General features: G+C 48.1%; 1 protein-coding gene across 1 annotated transcript; it reads right to left on the reverse strand.

Annotated features, from left to right (window-relative positions):
* Positions 1-1864: 1864 nt before the first annotated feature.
* Positions 1865-21532, reverse strand: LOC144820093 (phytanoyl-CoA dioxygenase domain-containing protein 1-like). Its single transcript, XM_078677741.1, has 5 exons — positions 21219-21532; positions 20373-20464; positions 15184-15323; positions 8559-8663; positions 1865-2445 (listed from the first exon to the last, which is right to left on the reverse strand). Exons 1-5 carry the CDS (start codon positions 21530-21532, stop codon positions 2338-2340), a joined length of 759 nt encoding a protein of 252 aa, XP_078533867.1. The 3' UTR covers positions 1865-2337.
* Positions 21533-22223: the final 691 nt, after the last annotated feature.

Genomic DNA, 22223 nt, shown 5'->3' on the forward strand with positions numbered 1-22223 from the left:
TACAAAGGGGGCAAAGGGCTGCGTTAACTACCCTTCACTATCTGCAAAGAGAGAGTACTCCTAATAGAAATGAGGGGTGGGGGGCAGCATTCAAAGCAGATCAGTGTGCATAAACACGAAAATGTTTTTACTTACCACGTACTTGACATTCGACAGCTTATGATATTTGCTATTAAAAAACCATTGAAATTCACTGAAAAAACCATAGGTTATAGACCATATATAGTTAGGAATTAGCATTTACAAAACCTTGAAAATTCACTGAAAAAACCATAGGTTATACACCATATATAGTTAGGAATTAGCATTTAAAAAACCTTATTTTACTCACACAAAACCATTGAAATTCCATATATAGTTAGTTGCACTAACTATATATCGCGCACCCGCAATCCACTGCTGATCATGTCACATATTACATCATTCATGACATGGTCAGTGACATCACTGATGACATCACTGATGACATCTCAAATGACATCACTGATGAGATCACTGATGACATCTCATTTGACATCAATGACCACATCACTGATGATATCATTCATGTGACAATACAATGCATCTCCTCACGTTTTAATATAACCTCTGTTTCACCCAGTGTTAAATACAGAGTATAATTTTTGAAACCATTGACACACCAATACTAGTTACTACATACGTACTCACTGATTCCTACGTCTACACACACATTCACTCATTCACCCATACAATCATTCATACATACAATCACTCATCTTTACAACACTATCATATGCACTCATACACCTATACAGACACTTACACTCTGCCACTCATCCATGGAGTTACTCACACACCTAGTCAGTCCTGTAAAGAATCAATCACACTTCCATTTTCTTGTCTATACAGTTAAACATAGAGCACCTTACATTTTCAAACATATACTAACACATACTTACTTTCTTATACAATCATTGATACAAGTACACATTGATCTGCACAGAGTCACACACCTCCCAGCCAGCCACACACACACTCAGTCTCCTATACAAATACTTGGACAATCAATCAATAACCCATATAGTTAATCATATAGCTACTGATCAACACATGCAGCAGTTTACAGAACAACAGACATAATGATGCACAAATTAAGACAGTTTAGTCACTAACCCATGCACTCAGTGAGACACATTTAATCACTCACTCATACATTCAGTCATGCACCTACTAAATCCTTCGTCCAGACACTTCTACATCTACTCATTCTTCAATATGTAAAACATATTTAAACTTTACAGAAACACACAGTCACTGGATGATGTCATCAGTGATCTCATCAGTGATGTCATTTGAGATGTCATTTGAGATGTCATCAGTGATGTCATCAGTGATGTCACTGACCATGTCATGAATGATGTAATATGTGACATGATCAGCAGTGGATTGCGGGTGCGCGATATATAGTTAGTGCAACTAACTATATATGGAATTTCAATGGTTTTGTGTGAGTAAAATAAGGTTTTTTAAATGCTAATTCCTAACTATATATGGTGTATAACCTATGGTTTTTTCAGTGAATTTTCAAGGTTTTGTAAATGCTAATTCCTAACTATATATGGTCGACTATAACCTATGGTTTTTTCAGTGAATATATATATATATATATATATATATATATATATATATATATATATATATATATATATATATATATATATATATATATATATATATATATATATATATATATATATATTCAGTCAATGAGACTTCTATATTGAAGTTCCTTATGTACAGGCATGTGTCCAAATTCATGCTTAAAATGAGACCAGCTTCCTTGTTACATATTTCTTAACCTGGAATCATCTAGATGTGTTGAAAATCAAAAGTGGTACTGTTATCCAAAGTTTATTGATACATTTTTATTTTACTTTTGTAGAAAAAGAATACAAAAAGACATTTGCACTTTTGATTGTAAATCTGTCTACCAGCTGTATGTTTAGCATAAATAAACCTTAATAAAAAAGAATTACATATAGTCAGGCAGCTGAGATTCCAAAACAGGATGCAGGCTTGTGTTTTCTACTGAAACTGCAATGCAGTGCAAAAAGAAATTCACATTATTAATTTCTGAAATTGCAATTGTTTGTTTCATAGTAATAGTTGAAGCACCTATTGGCCTACCATCAGAACATTATTGTAGACAATATTGAGGCTCACTGCAAGATGTTAAAAAAGAGGAAATACATATTTGAACCTATAAGGCTCCATCTGAGATCAGGAATGAACCTGCACCATGCAGTAGTCTATTACTGGCAGTAATGAACTACACAAAGAGAGGAATTCGTCTCCTGATGATGCTCTGCACAAGTGTCAGAAAGTCTTGGAGAAAAAGTTGGGTGCATGATCTGTAAAGTGCTGGAATTCATCTGTTCCTGCAACAAGCACGGTGGCGGGGAAGGAGCGTGGGCGCTCGGGGTCCTGGAATCAGAGAGAAGAGAAGTGCATTAGAATGAGGGCATTCAGACGTAGGAGAATGCTAGACATTGTCATATAGGACCTTCACTGGTGTCATGCATTGAGGGAGAAAAGGGCATGATCAAGCAAATCTCTAAAATGTGTACTCTGCAACAATAACTAACCATAAACCTTCCCTCTCTTTCAAAACAGCCTAAGAACCAACACTAGCAAAATCCCCAAACTATCTAACATTCAAACCTGCCTCTCTTATAGAACAACCTAACTACCCAAACTATCTAAATCCCCAAAATATTGAACCTTTAAACTTGCCCCCATATATAACTAACAACCATAACTATTTAAATTCTGCATCTGACCTTCAAACGTGCCCCTCTTTTATAACTAACAACCAAAACTATTATAAATCTCCAAACCATTGAACCTTCAAACCTGCCTCTCTTATATAACTAACGACCATAACTATTTAAATCCCCAAACCATTGAACCTTTAAACCTGCGTCTCTTATATAACTAACGACCATAACTATTTAAATCCCCAAACCATTGAACCTTTAAACCTGCGTCTCTTATATAACTAACAACCATAACTATTTAAATCCCCAAACTATTGGACCTTTAAACCTGCCTCTCTTATATAACTAACGACCATAAACTATTTAAATCCCAAAACGATTGAACCTTTAAACCTGCCTCTCTTATATAACTAATGACCATAACAATCATAACTATTTAAATCCCTAAACTATTATACCTTTAAACCTGCCTCTCTTATAAAAACTAACAACCTTAACTATTTAAATCCCACAACTGATCTTCACACCTGCTACTCTCATATAACTAACCACCAAAACTATTTAAGTCCCCAAACTATTGAACCTTCAAACATGCCTCTCTCATATAACTAACAACCCAAACAATCTAAATCTCCAAACTATTGAACCTTCAAACCTACCTATCTTATATAACTAACAAACAAAACTATCTAAATCCCCAAACTATTGAACCTTCAAACCGGCCCCTCTTACATAACTAACAACCAAACCTATTTAAATCCCACAACTCACCTTCAAACCTGCCGCTCTTACATAACTAACAACCAAACCTATTTAAATCCCACAACTGACATTCAAACCTGCCTCCATCCATAACAACCTAAACATGCACCTACTTGGCTCCACAATTCTCAGAAGGTGTTTTACCACAAAGTGTTAAACCTATGCAATTCCGAAGAATGTATGTATGTAGTGTTTTGAGAAGGACCAAACTATCCATCGCCACACTCTCTCCGCAGTTTTGGCTCAAAGAACATTTCTATTGAGCCTTCATCAGGCCTTTCTAGCAACTTCTATCTTTGAACTTTGATAGAATTTAATACACCGATATCTTCATTGGTGAACAGTGCATGTTATACACATTACCAATCTGGAGTACGTCTTTGTGACAGTAAAAGAGTTAAAAATTATATATTATTTCTTATTCATATCCAACGTAAACGTTTATTCACCTTCAGACTCAGACAAGAATTGCTGCCACTCTTGCTGTATTCTCATTTGTTAAAACAGTGCATTGTCAAGACAAAAACGTTTAGGGCCTCATTTATGAGAAGTGACGCATCGCTGTGTGAAAGCAGCGTTGCGTCACTTCTCACAGCGCCCTCATTGCGACATGATGGATTTGTCATATTTACAGTATGATGCATCATGTCGCAAGGAGTTACAGATACGTCAGTATTTCTGACATATATGTAGGCGCAAAAGTGACGCTGGCTGCAGTGTGTCACAAAAGTGACGCAACTCCAGCAATGTGTCCTTTCACATGGAGCAAGCCCTATGTGAAAGGACCTGTGTCAGTCTTACGCCTGCTGTGAGGCAGGCGTAAGATATTGATGCAATTGCGTCCTAGAAGTGGCACAGTAAAATTTCATAGATGTCATTGCGTTACTTCTACAAGGCTTACTTTTGTGGGAATGCCCCCCCCCCCGCATACATTATACCTGACACAGGTATAATGTAGCACAGGGATTTACAAAGTGATGCATCTGCTTAGATGCGTTTCTTTGTAAATAGGGCGCAACAGGGGGCATTGTTTACGTGGCCGATGCATCACAAAAAGCGACGCAACGGAAGCGCAAAACTCTTGCAAGGCCTCCTAAATAAGACCCTTAGGGCCAGATGTAGGTAGGGTTTTACCGGTCGGTAACGGCCGAATTCGGCCGTTACCGACCGGTAAAAGGAATTTGAGATGTAGGGGGCAGAATCGGTAATTTTACCGTTCTGTAAATTTACCGATCTGTAATTTTACAGAATCTGTAAATATACCGGTCGGTAAATTTACAGAACGGTAAAATTACAGATTCTGTAAAATCGATATGTAGGTGGGACTCTGATGAGTCCCACAAGGCCTAAGAAATCGGTATTTTACCATCAAATTCAATTTGATGGTGAAATACCGATTCAGGTGAGCATGCAAATGTGTGCATGCACACCTGTGCCATATGACAGGCAGACCTGCCCTTAGGGCAGGTATGCCTGCCATATGGCCCCCGAACCTTTTTTGGGGGTGCTAGAGGGTGTCAAAGTGACACCCCCTGCACCCTTGCCAAAAATCTGTATTTACCGATCGGTAAATACCGACCTGTAATGCCCCATTCATTCCTATGGGCTTCAAAGCCCATAGGAATGAATGGAGCATTACCAGTCGGTATTTACCGAATCGGTAAATACCGACTTTTAAAGAATCGGTAAATCCACATCTGGATTTACCTACATCTCGGTACATCTATTTTACCGACTCTTAAATACCGAATCGGTAAAATTCGGTATTTAAGTGTCGGTAAAATAGATTTACCTACATCTGGCCCTTAGTCCGCATGACCTTCAAGTAGTAATCCTTCTACAACAAACTGCATTCAAGGCATCAGTCTTTAGATATATACTACATGGTGGTCTCTCAAGATTCTGATTAAGTTTCAAGGATTAACATGCTTTCATGTATTAATAGTTTTAGGGCGTTAACAGGGTTTTTCCACTCTAAAAAGCTAGAGTTTACTAGGACATTGATGAAAAAAGACAGAGGTATTGTTAAATTATAACCATTTCAATGACAAATATTTAAATGCATTTCTTTGCAATTTGATTTTTTTACAATTTGTTGATAACATTTCAAAGTTTGATTCATTTGATAAATTTAAGGTAGAGTTAGCCAAGTGTTTTACCCATTGCCTGTCTTTGGGTAGATGTGTTAGTACTTACGGCTCTAAGTGGGATATTCAAATATACATTAAGAAATCAGAATGAAAGCATATTTGAAGGCATAACAGAGCCATAGTAAAAGGGGACGTTCCATACTAATATGCTGACAGATTTATGTCTAATTGATATTAATTACAAGGTTTGTTTAGAAAAGCCCCTTCAGTGTCTGTGTATGGTCAAGAAATACCCAGTTTAAGAAGTACATGGAAAATGTGATTTTGAACTTTCTAGATTATGTCATAACAGAACCAAACTTCATAACTAGGATACATGAACAAATTACGTTTTACCCCTTCAAAATGAAATGCCTTCCAAAAACAAACTAAACCTTCAAGAAGGACTTAGTCCCAAAATACACTCTGAAAAGAAAATATCCAAAAACTTCAAAAAGTATCTAATTTCCAAGGCTTAACCCCTTCCACGCTCATGACGAACCGCGGCTTTTTGAAAAAATCAGCGCACAGCGGGAAAACCTGCAGCGTGCATGGGGTTAAGCCCATAAAACCAGCCACAAGGAATTGTCCACTGAAATAAACTTTTTTGCAAAATCTAAAGCCCTTCATCATCAAATTAAGCTCCAAAATAACTTCCCTCCAAAACAAAAATGACCCCCAAGGCTAACCAAACTCCCAAATAGATCCGACCTTCAAACCTAAATAACACACAAAACTGAGGTCCAAATATATCAAAGAGTTGTGTCGCCCTCGTGCCACGCAATGGGATGCAAGAGCAATGCATCTTGAGTTAGATTTATCAAGCCACGCAAGGTAACCTTTCGTGGTCTTGAGTGGCTTGGTAAATCTAGAGAAACTCATTGGAGCGCAAATCGCTGCGTAGCATTACTCTGCTATAGGGAAGCGTTCCATGGGGGGAGCATGTGTGTTCCCTCGTATCACCCATGGATTTTGGCACATTCCCAGATTTACCATTAGTAGTAGACCTAGTAATGCGACAAGGAGAAATATCTTCATTTTGCCTCATTTTGTCCTCTTTCTGTGTGTGCTGCATTCTGCAGTACACACAGAAAGGGGAAAATGCCTGAGGGTTGTTTTTGAGCAGACAGGTGCCCCTTCCTGCACAAAAACGATCCTGTCTGCTATTCAGGCACCGTTGCACCACGGCGCGCAAGTGTTGCTTGTGTTGGCGGTAGGCAGCACATTGTGCACCAGTGCAAGGAAAAGACAGGAATGTGCCATATAATGTAAAATACAGGTCATTTGTGCACTTTGCCGAGCACAGAGCAAGACGGCTAGCCGCATTGCATGATTTTTTCACCAATATACCCCCTATTTTAACTATTAAAAATGCCTGATGTCCGACAATGCTGTTCTGTTACAAACAAGTTTCCCAAGAGGGTCTGGCTCCGTGGCATCTCAGTGGGCGGGGCTTGTCGCATATGCAAACCTAGACACCAAGGCTGCAGCAGCAGCCTCTGACCTCAATTCCTTCATCCCAAAGGATGGGGTTGCTCTGCAGGCTGCAGAGATGAGGGATGTAACATCTGTCCCTCTGTTATTGGTAGACGCGAGGCAGAACATCAACTGCAGTAGAACCTGTTCCTGACCCAGGAAGCTCTGCAGCGCAAGCTGAGGTCTTGGAGCACATCTTGAACTAGTGAAGCTGCCTCCAGCGCATCCCCCAAATGGAGTAGCCTCGGTTCCCAAACTGAGGTGCCGGGTTCAGCAAGCTAAGGATTATGGGTCTTATGTATGGGACTGTGATGTAGGGCAGCGCAGCAATGCTGTGCTTCCCTACGGCACAGTGAAAGGACAGGAATGCCACATATTTAGGCAATTCGGTGCATTCCTGTTCTTTCTCCCTGCGCTGGTGCCGTTTCGGGCAACGTACCATGGTGCAAGGGTGCCTCTGTTCCATGCAGGATTGTTTTTGTGCAGGAAGGGGCACCTTCTTGCAAAAAACACAATCCTAAGAGGCGTTTTCATATTTTTATGTTTGCTTGCAGAATGCAGCAAACATAGAAAGACAAAAAAATAGGAGATATAAACATATTTCCCCTCATTATGCCTCACATGGGGAGGCATAAATAATTGGCCCTTTCCCAGGTTTACATGACTTTGTAAATCTGGCACAACATCAAATTCCTTGGGTGTTGGGTGGAAAAACTCACAGCAATGCCTATCGAACGCCTCCTGGGAGCAGAGGAATGCGACACAGCAATTGCGCTGCGCCGCCTTCCTCGTGATTTAAGAGGCAGCTCAAAGCAACGTAAGGAGGCCTTGTGTGGCATCATAAATCTGTGTGAGAGCCATACGTCACATATATACCACTTTACAGGACCGGACTGGCCCATTGGGCACCGGGCGTTTCCCCAGTGGGCCGGAAAGGTTGGGGCCGGTTTTAGACTGGTGGGGGCCGTTTTTGTTACTGAGGGAAGGTTTTGCAGAAATAACGGCCCCCAGTAACAAAATCGTAGCAGCAGTGTTTCCCACCACCATGCCCTATCTCTCCCTCGGAGGCTGGTCCGACACAATTGGAAGGGCTGGTTTGCTGTCCCTGTCCAGCCCTGCCACTTTACGTGGTGCAAAAGTGATACAGGGCTCTCATAAATAAGGTCCTCAGTCCATCAGAAGGCCTCTTCTGCCCATACAGAAGGAAGCGGCACCTGGGGTCCAGACCAGATCCATCAGAGAGACCAGGGAAAGGGTGGTTACTCTTTACTCAGTGAATGGTTCTCGGTACTGTGCACACACAGTACCGAGTAGAAATGCATGCACACACACACACACGTGCATGGATGCACACACACAAACACATACAATCCACACTGTCACACTTGTCCTCTAATAAACCCACTGACACACAACCACGCTCAGACAGTCTGCAGGAGAGGGATGTACTCACCTCCACGGGGTAGGCTGTGGTGGGGACGTAGCGAATAACGAAGCCACATCTGCGTCTGTGGGACGTGTTCGGTTCACTGGCGTGGACTGTCAGCCCGTCGTGGATCTAAAGAGAGAAATGTAGGATATGAGCAGTGCTTATCTGCCAAAAACGTAAGTGTCAGCGCCCAATGTGTTACTCACTGGTCCACTGCAGCTGGCACTGCCCAAGTCACCTTTTTATCTTTAAGTTTTATCATTTCTTTTAAAACTATCTTAAATCGTTTAGTGCTCCGCTAATGAACATTGGTTAAAAATACACACACACTGCCACCATGTGGTGGTTTCTCAGACATATGTGCCTGTGTTTACAGATAAGTGCCGGTGCCAAGCACCGGAAACACAGGTGCAAATTAAGCACTGGATTTCGGACAGAGAAAAGAGAGGCAGAGACCTGAGGTGCACCTCAAGGGGAAACAGGGTACATAGTCCTGAGGCACCCCAAGGGGAACTGTGAGTACACAGTGTGGGTGCACCCAAACGGGAAATCTGTGAGGACACAGTGTGGGTGCACCCTGAGGGGAGCTATAAGTAGTCAGTGCTGGTGTACCCCCAAGTGGAGCTGTGAGTACCTAGTGTAGGTGCACCCAAAGGGAGAGCAGTGAGTACACTGTGTGGGTGCACCCAAAGGGAGAGCAGTGAGTACACTGTACTGAGTCACCAAAACAGGGAACCTGTGAGGACACAGTAGGGGTGCACCCCCGGGGGAGCTGTGAGTACACAGTGCTGGAGAATCCATAGGGGGAGTTTTGAGTACACAGTGATGGTGCACCCAAATCAAGGGCAGTGAGTACACACTGCTTGTGCACCCAAAGGGGAACATGTGAGTAAACAGTGTGGGAGCACCCCTCGGGAACTGTGAGTGCACAGTGCTGGTACACACCCGGGGAAGCTGTCACTGCACAGTGCTGCTGCACTCGATTGGGGAGCTGTGAGTGCACAGTGCTGGTGCACTCCATTGGGGAGCTGTGAGTGCACAGTGCTGGTGCACTCAATTGGGGAGCTGTGAGTGCACAGTGCTGGTGCACACCGGGGGAAGCTGTCAGTGCACAGTGCTGATGCACTCAATTGGGGAGCTGTCAGTGCACAGTGCTGGTGCACTCAATTGGGGAGCTGTCAGTGCACAGTGCTGGTGCACATCAGGGGAAGCTGTCAATGCACATTGCTGGTGCACACCCGGGGAAGCTGTCAGTGCACAGTGCTGGTGCACTCAATTTGGGAGCTGTGAGTGCGCAGTGAGTTAACAGTGCTGGTGCATCCACAGAGGGAGCTACGAGTGGACGCACGCAAAGGGGTACATGTGAGTTCACATCGTGGGTGCACCCAGAGGAGAGCAATGAGGACACAGTGCTGGTGCACCCCCGGGGGAGTTGTGAGTGCACAGTGTTGGTACATCCAATGGGAGAGCTGTGAATACACAGTGATGGTGCACCCCAAGGGGAGCTGTTAGTACACACTGCTCGTGCACCCAAAGTGGCACATCTGAGTAAACAGTGTGGAGGCACCCACGGGTAGCTGTGAGTGCACGGGGAAGCTATGAGTAGACAGTGCTGGTGCATCCCTCGTGGAGCTGTGAGTGCACGGGGAAGCTGTGAGTATACAGTGCTGGTGCATCCCTCGTGGAGCTGTGAGTGCACTGGGAAGCTGTGAGTACACAGTGCTGGTGCACCCCTCAGGGAGCTGTGAGTGCAAGAGGAAGCTGTGAGTACTCAGTGCTGGTGCATCCCTCATGGTGTTGTGTGTACCCGGGGAAGCTGTGAGTACACAGTGCTGGTGCACCCCTCGGGGAGCTGTGAGTGCACGGGAAGCTGTGAGTACACAGTGCTGGTGCACCCCTCGGGGAGCTGTGAGTGCAAGGGGAAGATGTGAGCACACAGTGCTGGTGCACCCCTCGGGGAGCTGTGAGTGCAAGGGGAAGCTATGAGTACACAGTGCTGGTGCACACAAAGGAGGAGCTGTGAGTACACAGTGTGGGTGTGCACAAAGGAGGAGCGGTGAGTACACAGTGTGGGCGCACACAAAGGAGGAGCTGTGAGTACACAGTGTGGGTGGACCTCCGGGCGAGCTGTGAGTCCACAGTGTGGGTGCATGCCCAGGGTGAGCTGTGAGTATACAGTGTGGGTGCACACTCAGGGGAAGCTGTGAGTACACAGTGTGGGTGCACTCAGTGGAGGAGCTGTGAGTACACAGTGTGGGTGCATGCCTAGGGGGACTGTGCGTACACTGTGTGGGTGCACACAAGGGAGGAGTTGTGAGTACACAGTGCGGGTGCACCCAAAGACGGAGCTGCGAGTACAAAGTGTGGGTGCACTCAATGGAGGAGCTGTGAGTACACAGTGCCGGTGCACCCTCAGAGGGAGCTGTGAGTACACAGTGCTGGGGCACCCTCAGAGGGAGCTGTGAGTACATAGTGTGGGTGCACACAGAGGAGGAGCTGTGAGTACACAGTTTAGGTGCACTCAATGGAGGATCTGTGGGTACACAGTGTGGGTGCACACAACGGAGGAGCTGTGCATACACAGTGTGGGTGCACTCAACGGAGGAGCTGTGAGTACACAGTGTGGGTGCACTCAATGGAGGAGCTGTGAGTACACAGTGCTGGTACACCCTCAGAGAGAGCTGTGAGTACATAGTGTTGGTGCACACATCCGAGGAGTTGTGAATACACAGTGTGGCTGCACTCAATGGAGGAGCTGTGAGTACACAATGTGGGTGCACTCAATGGAGGGGCTGTGCATTCAGTGTTGGTGCACTCAATAGAGGAGTTGTGCATACACAGTGTGGGTGCACTCAGTGGAGGAGCTGTGAGTACACAGTGTGGGTGCACTCAGTGGAGGAGCTGTGAGTACACAGTGTGGGTGCACTCAATGGAGGAGCTGTGAGTACACAGTGCTGGTACACCCTCAGAGAGAGCTGTGAGTACATAGTGTTGGTGCACACATCCGAGGAGTTGTGAGTACACAGTGTGGCTGCACTCAATGTAGGAGCTGTGAGTACACAATGTGGGTGCACTCAATAGAGGAGCTGTGCATACACAGTGTGGGTGCACTCAGTGGAGGAGCTGTGAGTACAGTGTGGGTGCACTCAATGGAGGAGCTGTGAGTACACAATGTGGGTGCACTCAATGGAGGGGCTGTGCATTCACAGTGTGGGTGCATTCAGTGGAGGAGCTGTGAGTACACAATGTGGGTGCACCCAAAGGAGGAGCTGTGAGTACATAGTGTGGGTGCACTCAGTGGAGGAGCTGTGAGTACACAGTGTGGGTGCACTCAATGGAGGAGCTGTGAGTACACAGTTTGGGTGCACTCAGTGGAGGAGCTGTGAGTACACAGTGTGGGTGCATTCAGTGGAGGAGCTGTGAGTACACAGTGTGGGTGCACTCAATGGAGGAGCTGTGAGTACACAGTGCTGGCGCACCTTCAGAGGGAGCTGTGAGTACACAGTGTGGGTGCACACAGAGGAGGAGCTGTGAGTACACAGTGTGGGTGCACACAAAGGAGGAGCTGTGAGTACACAGTGTGGGTGCACTCAATGGAGGAGCTGTGAGTACACAGTGTGGGTGCATTCAGTGGAGGAGCTGTGAGTACACAGTGTGGGTGCACTCAATGGAGGAGCTGTGAGTACACAGTTTGGGTGCACTCAGTGGAGGAGCTGTGAGTACACATTGTGGGTGCACCTAAAGGAGGACCTGTGAGGAGACTGCGCTGGTGCACCCCAGGTGGATCTGTGAATGCGCTGCTGGTGCACCCTCAAGGAGGCTGTGAGTACACAGTGTGGGTGCACACAAAGGAGGAGCTGTGCATACACCGTGTGGGTGCACTCAGTGGAGGAGCTGTGAGTACAGTGTGGGTGCACTCAATGGAGGAGCTGTGAGTACACAATGTGGGTGCACTCAATGGAGGGGCTGTGCATTCACAGTGTGGGTGCATTCAGTGGAGGAGCTGTGAGTACACAATGTGGGTGCACACAAAGGAGGAGCTGTGAGTACACAGTTTGGGTGCACTCAGTGGAGGAGCTGTGAGTACACAGTGTGGGTGCATTCAGTGGAGGAGCTGTGAGTACACAGTGTGGGTGCACTCAATGGAGGAGCTGTGAGTACACAGTGCTGGCGCACCTTCAGAGGGAGCTGTGAGTACACAGTGTGGGTGCACACAGAGGAGGAGCTGTGAGTACACAGTGTGGGGGCACACAAAGGAGGAGCTGTGAGTACACAGTGTGGGTGCACTCAATGGAAGAGCTGTGAGTACACAGTTTGGGTGCACTCAGTGAAAGAGCTGTGAGTACACATTGTGGGTGCACCTAAAGGAGGACCTGTGAGGAGACTGCGCTGGTGCACCCCAGGTGGATCTGTGAATGCGCTGCTGGTGCACCCTCAAGGAGGCTGTGAGTATACTTTGCTGTTGTCCCCCAGGGGTTTCTGGGGCTATGGAGTGCTGGAGAATCCTCAAGGGGAACTGAATACATAGTGCTGGTGCGCCCCCAGGGAGAACTGTTGGTTCACAATCCTGATGCACACTCAAGAGCATCTGTGGCTACTTAGAGCTCCCCTAAGAGAACACCAACCTTAAGTACACAGAGTATATAGTGCTGGTGCACCCCCAGGGGTATTTTGTGAGTACACAGTGCTGGTGCCACCCCAGGGGCAGCTGTGAGTACACAGTGCTGGTGCAAACCCAGGGGACGCTGTGAGTACAAAGTGCTGGTGCAAACCCAGGGGAAGCTGTGAGTACACAGTGCCGGTGCAACCCCAGGGGAAGCTGTGAGTACAAAGTGCTGGTGCAACCACAGGGGAAGGGGGGAGTACACAGTGCTGGTGCAACCCCGGGGGAAGCTGTGAGTACACAGTGCCGGTGCAACCCCAGGGGAAGCTGTGAGTACAGAATACACAGAGCTGACGCACCCTCAAAGGAAGTTGTGAGTACATAGGTTGGTGCACCCCAGGGTAAGCTGTGACTACACAGTGCTGGCGCACCCTTACAGAAAACTCTGAGTACACAGTGTTGGTGCACCCTCAGAGGGAGCTGTGAGTACAGGGAGTGCACAGTACATGGGCACCCCTAAGGGGGGTAGTGACTAGTGAGTACACTATAATGTATACGAAAGGCTCACTATGGGAAGGGTGGTGCCTTAGATTGATGGATGTCTTGGCCCGCCCCCTTACCAGCTGCCTCATTCATAAGTTGGGGTGGACAAAGGAGAAACAGTAGCCCTCATCCTCCTCGACCTATCAGCGGCGTTCGACACAGTCTCCCACCGCACCCTAATACGCAGACTCTACGATGCAGGAATCCAGGACAAGGCCCTCGACTGGATCTGCTCCTTCCTCTCCAGCAGGACGCAGCGGGTCAGACTCCCCCCTTTCCTCTCGGACCCCACACCTATCACCTGCGGAGTCCCCCAGGGCTCCTCCCTCAGCCCGACGCTCTTCAACGTCTACATGGCTCCACTTGCCCCCATCGTCAGAACCTACGGACTCAACATCGTGTCATATGCAGACGACACCCAGCTCATCCTCTCCCTATCCAACGAGCCCAACACCGCCAGACGCAACTTTCGAGAAGGCATGGAAGCCGTCGCCAAATGGATGAAAAACAGCTGCCTACAACTAAACACCAACAAAACAGAAGTACTCATCATGGGCCCAAACCCCGACGCCTGGAGTGACACCTGGTGGCCCACCGCCCTCGGAAACCCGCCAACCCCCACAGACCACGCACGCAACCTGGGAATCATCCTGGACTCCGAGCTCAAAATGGACCGCCAGATCAACTCTGTCTCATCTTCCTGCTTCCACACCCTCCGCCTCCTTCGTAAGACCTTCAAATGGATCCCCCTCGAACACCGAAAGACAGTCACTCACGCCCTGGTCACCAGCAGACTCGACTACGGCAACGCACTCTACGCCGGAATAAACAAAAACCTCATCCGCAAGCTACAGAACATCCAGAACGCCGCCGCAAGACTGGTCCTCAACCTGCCAAAACACTGCCACATCTCCCAGCACCTGCGCACACTCCACTGGCTCCCTGTCGAGGCGAGAATCACCTTTAAGATGCTCACCCACGCACACAAGGCCCTCCACGGCACCGGACCAGCATACCTGAACAGCCGACTCAAATTCCACGCACCCCAAAGGACCCTACGATCAGCCCAGCTTTCCTACGCTGTGGTCCCCCGCACCAGAAAGACCAGATCGGGAGGCCGCTCCTTCTCCTTCCTCGCAGCCAAAGCATGGAACGCCCTTCCGCTCCACCTCAGACAGACAACATCGCTCCCCATCTTCGCAAGAAACCTCAAAACCTGGCTCTTCGACAGACCCCCTCCTTGATGGAATGGAACCTGCACCCCTCCAACCCCCCTCCCACCCCTAGCACCTTGAGACCCTTACGGGTGAGTAGTCGCGCTTTACCAAACTCCTGATTGATTGATTGAATCACTGGTCTGCCTGACACCCACAATGCACCAGACTGGAGTATTATGGCTTTTCGTGTTACTTTGTGATGTTGCGGTAACCCCTTGTTTGCTTGTGGGAATAACCACAGATGTGAGACATGAGTCCAGGAAATGACAGAGCGCTGTGAACTCACCGACATCTGCCCAGCCTGGAGAGGACACTCCACTGCCTTCTCTGCATCCACCAGGTGCCGCGGAATCTCCTGATTGGTTGACAGCATATTCCCCGGGGTCATCGCTGCACGGTGCTCCAGGACACCTTGTTTGTGACTTCCTGCATAAGAAAGGGGGGTTGGAGTGAGGGGGGCCCTGATTCCTGGCCTGGGTACTTATCCAGACCCCGCCTCTGTCTACAAGGAGGTGTAAGTCATAGGCCACACCCACAATAATTATACACACACTTACCTATAATTATCATGTGTGGTAAAATCATTTGTGTGGGAAAAAAATTGTTTGGTAAAGGCATGTATGGAAAGACTGCGTGGTAAAGTCATGCATGGTAAAGGCACGCATGGTAAAGGCATGTGTGGTAAAGGCATCTGGTGGTAAAGGCATGTGTGGTAAAGGCATGAGTGGTAAAAACTTCTGTGTGGTAAAGGCATGTGTGGTAAAGGCTTCTGTGTAGTAAAGGCATCTACATGGTAAAGGCATGTGTGGAACAGGCATCTGTGTGGTAAAGGCATGTATGTTAAAGGCATTCGTGGGAAAGGCATGAGTGGTAAAGGCATGCGTGGTAAAGGCATGCGTGGTAAAGGCATGCATGGGAAAGGCATGCATGGGAAAGGCTTCTGCATGGTAAATGCATGAGAGGTAAAGGCATCTGCATGGATAAGACGAATGATAAAGGCATGTGTGTGGAAAAGGCATACATGGAAAAGACTGTGTGGTAAAGGCATGCGTGGTAAAGGGACCTGCGTGGAAAAGACGCGTGGTAAAGGCATCTGCGTGGAAAAGACGCGTTGTAAAAGCATGCATGGAAAGGACACGTGGTAAAGGCATGCATGGAAAAGACACGTGGTAAAGGCATGCATGAACAGAGTGTGTGGTGAAGGATGTTTCCCATCTAACAGAGGACCACGGCAGCTGAGTAAATATAGAGCCATCTCTGAACACTAGAGCCCCCCGTGAGGACACCGGGGAGCTTCCAACGAGGCCTCGACCAGCCCCCACGAGTCCAGCCTCAGACACTAATCTGGGTGAAGACAAGAGGGTCACCGGTAGAGCCCTGTCTGACCAACCCTGTCCAATATCACTCTTTCGAAGCTGTGGTGCCCATGTTTACAGGCAAAGACATCTCCGCCTGTGGAAACCTATAGGGCGTCTCTCTGTTAGGACCCCATGTCCCCCGGCCCCAGCTCCCAGCTGTACAAACAAGCCTAGGATCAGGGTTGGATGGGCTCTAAAAAAAAGTTGGCCCGGGCGCCCTAAAGTAAAGTGGCCCACATTTGCAAATTGGGTCTTTTTTTAAAACACTGCATCAGAATGTTAAGTGTTATAAAAAAGAAGATGGGTGCTTCTATAAACAAGCATTAGAAATGCAATAGGTCTCGGATTTATTTGAGTTAGAGCTAATGGCATTGTAAATGGCAATGTCTTTTAGCCATGTGTTATGGAGTGTATGCATGTGGTGTGTAGTGGAATTATGTGGGTTGGATTGGAATTGTTAGTTGTGGAATTGTGTGGCGTGAAATTGTGTGGTGTGGATTGTATTTGTGTAGTGAAATGATGTGGCATGGTGGAATGTTGTGGGTAGTAATTATGTGGTATTGAGTTTACTGGAATTGTGTGGAGTGGGATTGTGTGTTATTGAGTATAATTATGTGTAATGGTATTTTGTGTTGTGGAATGGTATGTGGTGGAGTTTAATTATGTGGTGTGCTGTAGAATTTTGTGGCATGATGTGGAGTTCTGTAGTGTGGATTAGATGTATGTGGTGTGTTGTGTTATTGTGTTGTTTAGTTGAATTATGTGGATTGATGTCAAATTATGTGGAGTGTTTGTGCGTGTGGTTGTGTGTATGTGTGTGATTGTGCGGTTGTGTGTGTGTGGTTCTGTGTGTGGTTGTGTGGTTGTGTGTGTGGTTGTGTGGTTGTGCATGTGGCTGTGCGTGTGGTTGTGTGTGTTTGGTTAGGTGTGGTTGTGGGTATTTATGTGTGTGTGGTAAACAGTTGTTTATTATTGAATGTGCATTGAAAAAGACTACACCTCACTCAAGCCATTCTTATAGCTTCAGGGGCTGGGAACAGTCTGAATTGTCACACTTGGCAGCGCTGGCAGAGGCCATGGGTGGTGCAAGCTGCAGTGGCCTCATAACTAGGTCTCTGGCACTTATTTATTTACAAATTAAGCACTGAGCTAAGTATTATCTATCCTGTAATATGATTATCAGGAGAACTGCCTCCAGCCTGAAATTAATACTCCAGTACCAAAAGCGAGCCCCCTGTTGCACACTATAGAAATATTAAATCCCGTGCAGCGATAGCTGGGCCAGCAGGTTTGAAAAGTAAACACTGGTATCTATTCTCTGCAAGACCCCCATGTGGAAGATGGCTCTTGGTTCTAAGAAGTGTAAACCTACCAGAGTGCGTGGCAGCCAGATGGGGCTATCTGCCCTGCAGGATCTGCATTTTGCAAGAGATGGAAAAAAGAACAGGCACGCACGGGCCAGGCAGGAGACAGATATCACCCTGACCTACTCGTTTATTATTGATTGACTCGGGAGATGACTGAGGCCACTTCAGAGCGCACACATGGGTCTTCCAAATCTCGGACACAGTTTTAGGGAAAGAGACTTGTTGGCGAAACAATGCAAGAGGAAATCAAAAAAGAGAAGGGGGTGAGAGAAAAAGAGAGAATGAGCGTACAGTAGCCACTAGATAAGGGCATTTGTCCAGCTACTAAGAAATAACTCCAATTTCTTATTTAACCGGAAAGTAAACCGACTGGAGACTCTTCCTTTACATGCACTGTCTCAACAAAGCAAAAAATAGCTATAACAATGGTCCAGGGTGGCCCTAAAGGGTGCTGTGATTACAGACACTAGGGACCTGACCACGTGAAAGTGTATCCTTAAAAATATATTTTTACATCAGCCCGATAGCTGCCCTTTTATCCTTATTTTCTTAATTTTATGTCAGGTGATGCAAAAAGCGACTCACAATCCACTGTTATGCAGTCTCTGCTCCATCCACACAGGAGCTTGGTACAAAACGCCCACTTTACATTACTCCCTACGTTTGTTTTCATTCGATGTATAGGGAGATACAATTACTTAACTAGAATCACACATGGCTGCGGTTCAAGTGGCGGCGCCGGAATTGCAGCTTGGTCGCCGAGCTCCGAAGACAGTTATTCAGCCACAAAACCACACCTCCCCTGCACTCCTTGTTCTAGAGTGTTAATTCAGTGGATAAAAAAACCTTAGATGGAGGGGGGGGGGGGATCTGAGAGTGTCACTTCTTAAACTTTCGGCTTCAACTGGACATACATTTAACCGACTGCCGGGCAAACAGTGCAAAATTGCTACTATAACAGATGCTTTTCCCATTATGTTTTTTCTCATTGTCTAAAATCATTTGTCTCCCCCCACCACCTAAATTTGAAGATTAAAATACAGTCTGTGCCACAAGGACAAAGAAAGTGGAAATTAAAAACTTTTGAAAAACTTTTCTGCTTACCTCGCATTGCTGCGGGAGGTCGAGTCCACGTGGAGCGCGCGAGGAGGGAGGTGCGGCCGGGGTTGCTGCTGGTGCTGCTGTGAGCGCGAGCTCTGCCCCCTCACTCCTTTTAAGCAAGTGAATGAATCAGCGGCGCGAGGTCTCTCTGCACATCTCAGCCGGGAGTCAGCACCCGGCGAATTCCCCCTTTTTTTTTGCAATCCCAGGTTTCCCACCGCCTGGCGTCCCCCGTCTAGCGGTGCAGTGACGAGCCCCTGAGCAGGGCGAGACCCGGGCAGGACTAAAGGGCTGACTCTCCTCTGTGCTGACTGAAAAGCGTGGACAGTGGTGACTGAGGCACCGGCGCGCGCTCATTCATTTCCCAGGACAAGGAGTCTTTTGGAAGAAAAACGAGGGCGGTGTGAAGCCCCAGTCTGTGTCGGACTGCAGTGCAGGGTAATCTGGCTCCGACTTCCGGTTTGGCCGGCAATGCTTCCGGGTCGCCGCAGGCAGCGCGGCGGCCCGCCCTGCACGGGGAAGGGAGGCAGCTTTCGAGGAGGACAGCACCTGGCTGCGAGCGCGTTCTCGTGCGCGTGGCCTTAACAAATCGGCGCGCGCGGCCAGTGCTGTCCTCCTGGGAAGCTGAGCCGTTAACAATAAGGTCTCTGGCGAGAGCGAGCTTCACTCGCTTCTAGCCGAGACCTAAAAACGTGTTTTCTTAACTTCACTAAAGTAAAAAAAAATGCAAATGTTGCCAGGACTCTGTGTTGATGGATTAGTTCAGACTGAGAACCACATCTGAATGCAAGTGCGGCCACTTCTTCTCAGCCCCTCTGCCCCGACCTTTACCCGAGTGCCCCCTTACCAATCCGAGCCTGGCACGGATCCCTCTGATAACACAAGGGCGCGCGCAGAGCAGCATGGAATTGCTCCATCCAGAGATAGATATAGTTGTGGCCCTCGTGGTGCTGAGGGCGCCAGGACCCGCGGGTGGAGCCCGAGTTCTATCTCCAGACTTTCTGTATTAGGACAACACCCCTGTCAGGACAGCAGTGGGCTCCGATAGAGACGCAGACAATTTGTCAACACCACTGAGGACTTGCTTCGATATAAGCCTGCTGCACACCCTGCTTGTCTGGACTCGGACTCATTGTGAATGAATGCACCATCTTCCACTCTGTATAACTCTCTCCCACGTCCCTATGTCACGACAAAGAGGCTCCCTGTTAACAGATGGCCTACCTCCCATGCTGTATAGCGCTGTCCCAGATCCCTATGTCGCGATACGGGGCTCAGTGGGAGAGGTGTGGCGCCGCGGCCAGGGCGACTGACGTTGGAATCTGGGGACCACGGTTCGATCCTCGGTTCCGGCGGCAGGTTAGCCCAGCACCATGTGACTCTTGGCAATAGCTCGCTTAATCTTCCCGACGGCCCCCAGCGCCTAGAGACCCTTACGGGTGATTGTGCGAACAAATGTGGACTTTACTTTTAATGGTAAAGAGATGGCCTATCTATCTATCTCCAGTGCTGTAACCCTGTCCCAGATTCCTAGGTGATTACATTGGGCCTCACTAATAGAGTATTAGCCCATCCCCCAATCTCAGCCAGTCAGTGTTAAAGCTCCAGGCTGTTGTGATGCTGCTTTGACTATAGAATTGTATCCATACCTGGAATAACCTGCAGGACACCATTCTCTGCGTCTACGTCATCCAGGGCAAGCCACGCTGAGGCCACCGGGCCCCCCTCGAAGCCCCAATACCTGGAAGTAAAAGGAGGAGGACGCTGTCAGCCAAACATCCGCAGACCCCAGGGCATGATGGCACATGAGGGCACAGGATGACACATGAGGGCACAGGATGACACATGATGGCACAGGCTGGCACCTGAGGGCACAGGATAGAACACGAGGACACAGGATGACACATGAGGGCACAGGATGACACATGAGGGCACAGGATGGCACATGATGGCACATGAAGGTATAGGATGGCACATGATGATACAGAATAACACATGAGAGCACAGTATGGCACATGAGAGCACAGTATGGCACATGAGGGCGCGGGATGGCACAGAATGGCACAAGAGGGTACAGGATAGCACACGAGGGCAGAGGGTGGCACATGAGGGCACAGGATAGCACATGAGGGCACGGGATGACACATGAGGGTACAGGATGGCACATGATGATACAGAATAACACATGAGAGCACAGTATGGCACATGAGGGCACAGGATGGCACAGTGTGTCTGGTAGTGCAGCCAGCCCCATGCCCTCTTGTACTAGCCTAGACGAAAGATGTTGTAATCTACCCTGTGTGTGCCCCTGCCAACCCGCCCCTGTATTAAACACCCTGTGGTACCCCGAGGGCGCCCGTTAATCGCACCGCGCCAGGCTCAGGTGGCAGGAATGTCATCCTTTGGCCTTACCCGTGAAGTACAAACAGACACCTCACACCAGCTGGGCCCTCCCTTCCCCCGTCCTGGAGCCAGGACCCCGCAGTCTGACTTACTTGATGTCCTGGTGCCAGGCCACGTAGGGGGCGCTGTTCCCTCGGTGGGGCACGTCGGAGGCCGGGTATTTACAGATGAACCTGGAGTCCAGCAGGATCACGTGGGGCCCCAGCACGGCGGTGATGGCCCGGAGGGCGTGCGGGTGGGTGGCGAGGCCCAGCACCCACGGCAGGCGCAGGTGGGCGTTGTGCAGGCTGTACTGGGTGTGCTCCTTCCCTGCGGGGCGAGAAAGCAAAAGACACACAGATGATGGGCGGAACGCAGAGCAAATCAAACATTCACCCCCCAGACAAGAGATCTGAGTCAAATCCATCCTTCTTTTGCTCACCTTGCCACCCCCGTTTATACCCAGCCTGCAGGAGACACAAGGAGGGGGGCTTAGTCTCTGCACCGAGAAGCCTCTAAACCGAGGGGCTTATATATGGGAATGGTGGCACGGAGCAGCGCAGCAAAAAAACATCCCTGAGCTGCCCTACGCCACTGGGAAAGGGCAGGGGTGCGCCATATTCATCGAATAATGTGCATTCTTTTCCTTTCTCCCTGCACTGGCGCCGTTTCTGCAGCCTGACGCCAACGCGGCACCCTTGAGCCTGTGTTACATAAACAATCCCTAGAGTCTTTTTCCTGTTTCTAGGTGTCCAGCAGAAAGAAGCGCACATGGAAAGAGGAAAAACAAGAAGAAATAAACACAGCCTCACCTGGGGAGGCGTAGCATTTTGACGCATTCACAGATTTACAAGTCCTTGTAAATCTGGGAATGCGTAAAAACCAATGAGATGCGTGGTAACACCCACGCAACGCCCATGCAACGCCTTCTGGGCGCAGAGTAATGCAACGTAGCGATTGGTGCGGCGTTGCCGTACTCCATATTTGTGAAGCCACTCGACGCAAAGTGGCTTTGCGTGACTTCATGAATTTGGCTTGGGGCTTTGCCACGTGCATGTACCTCTTAGCAAGGTGCAAGCATGACGCAAGGTGCTCAGAAACAAGCCACGAGAGATAAG

Source organism: Lissotriton helveticus, chromosome 2_1 (genome assembly GCF_964261635.1).
Source record: "Lissotriton helveticus chromosome 2_1, aLisHel1.1, whole genome shotgun sequence".
Classification (NCBI taxonomy): domain Eukaryota; kingdom Metazoa; phylum Chordata; class Amphibia; order Caudata; family Salamandridae; genus Lissotriton; species Lissotriton helveticus.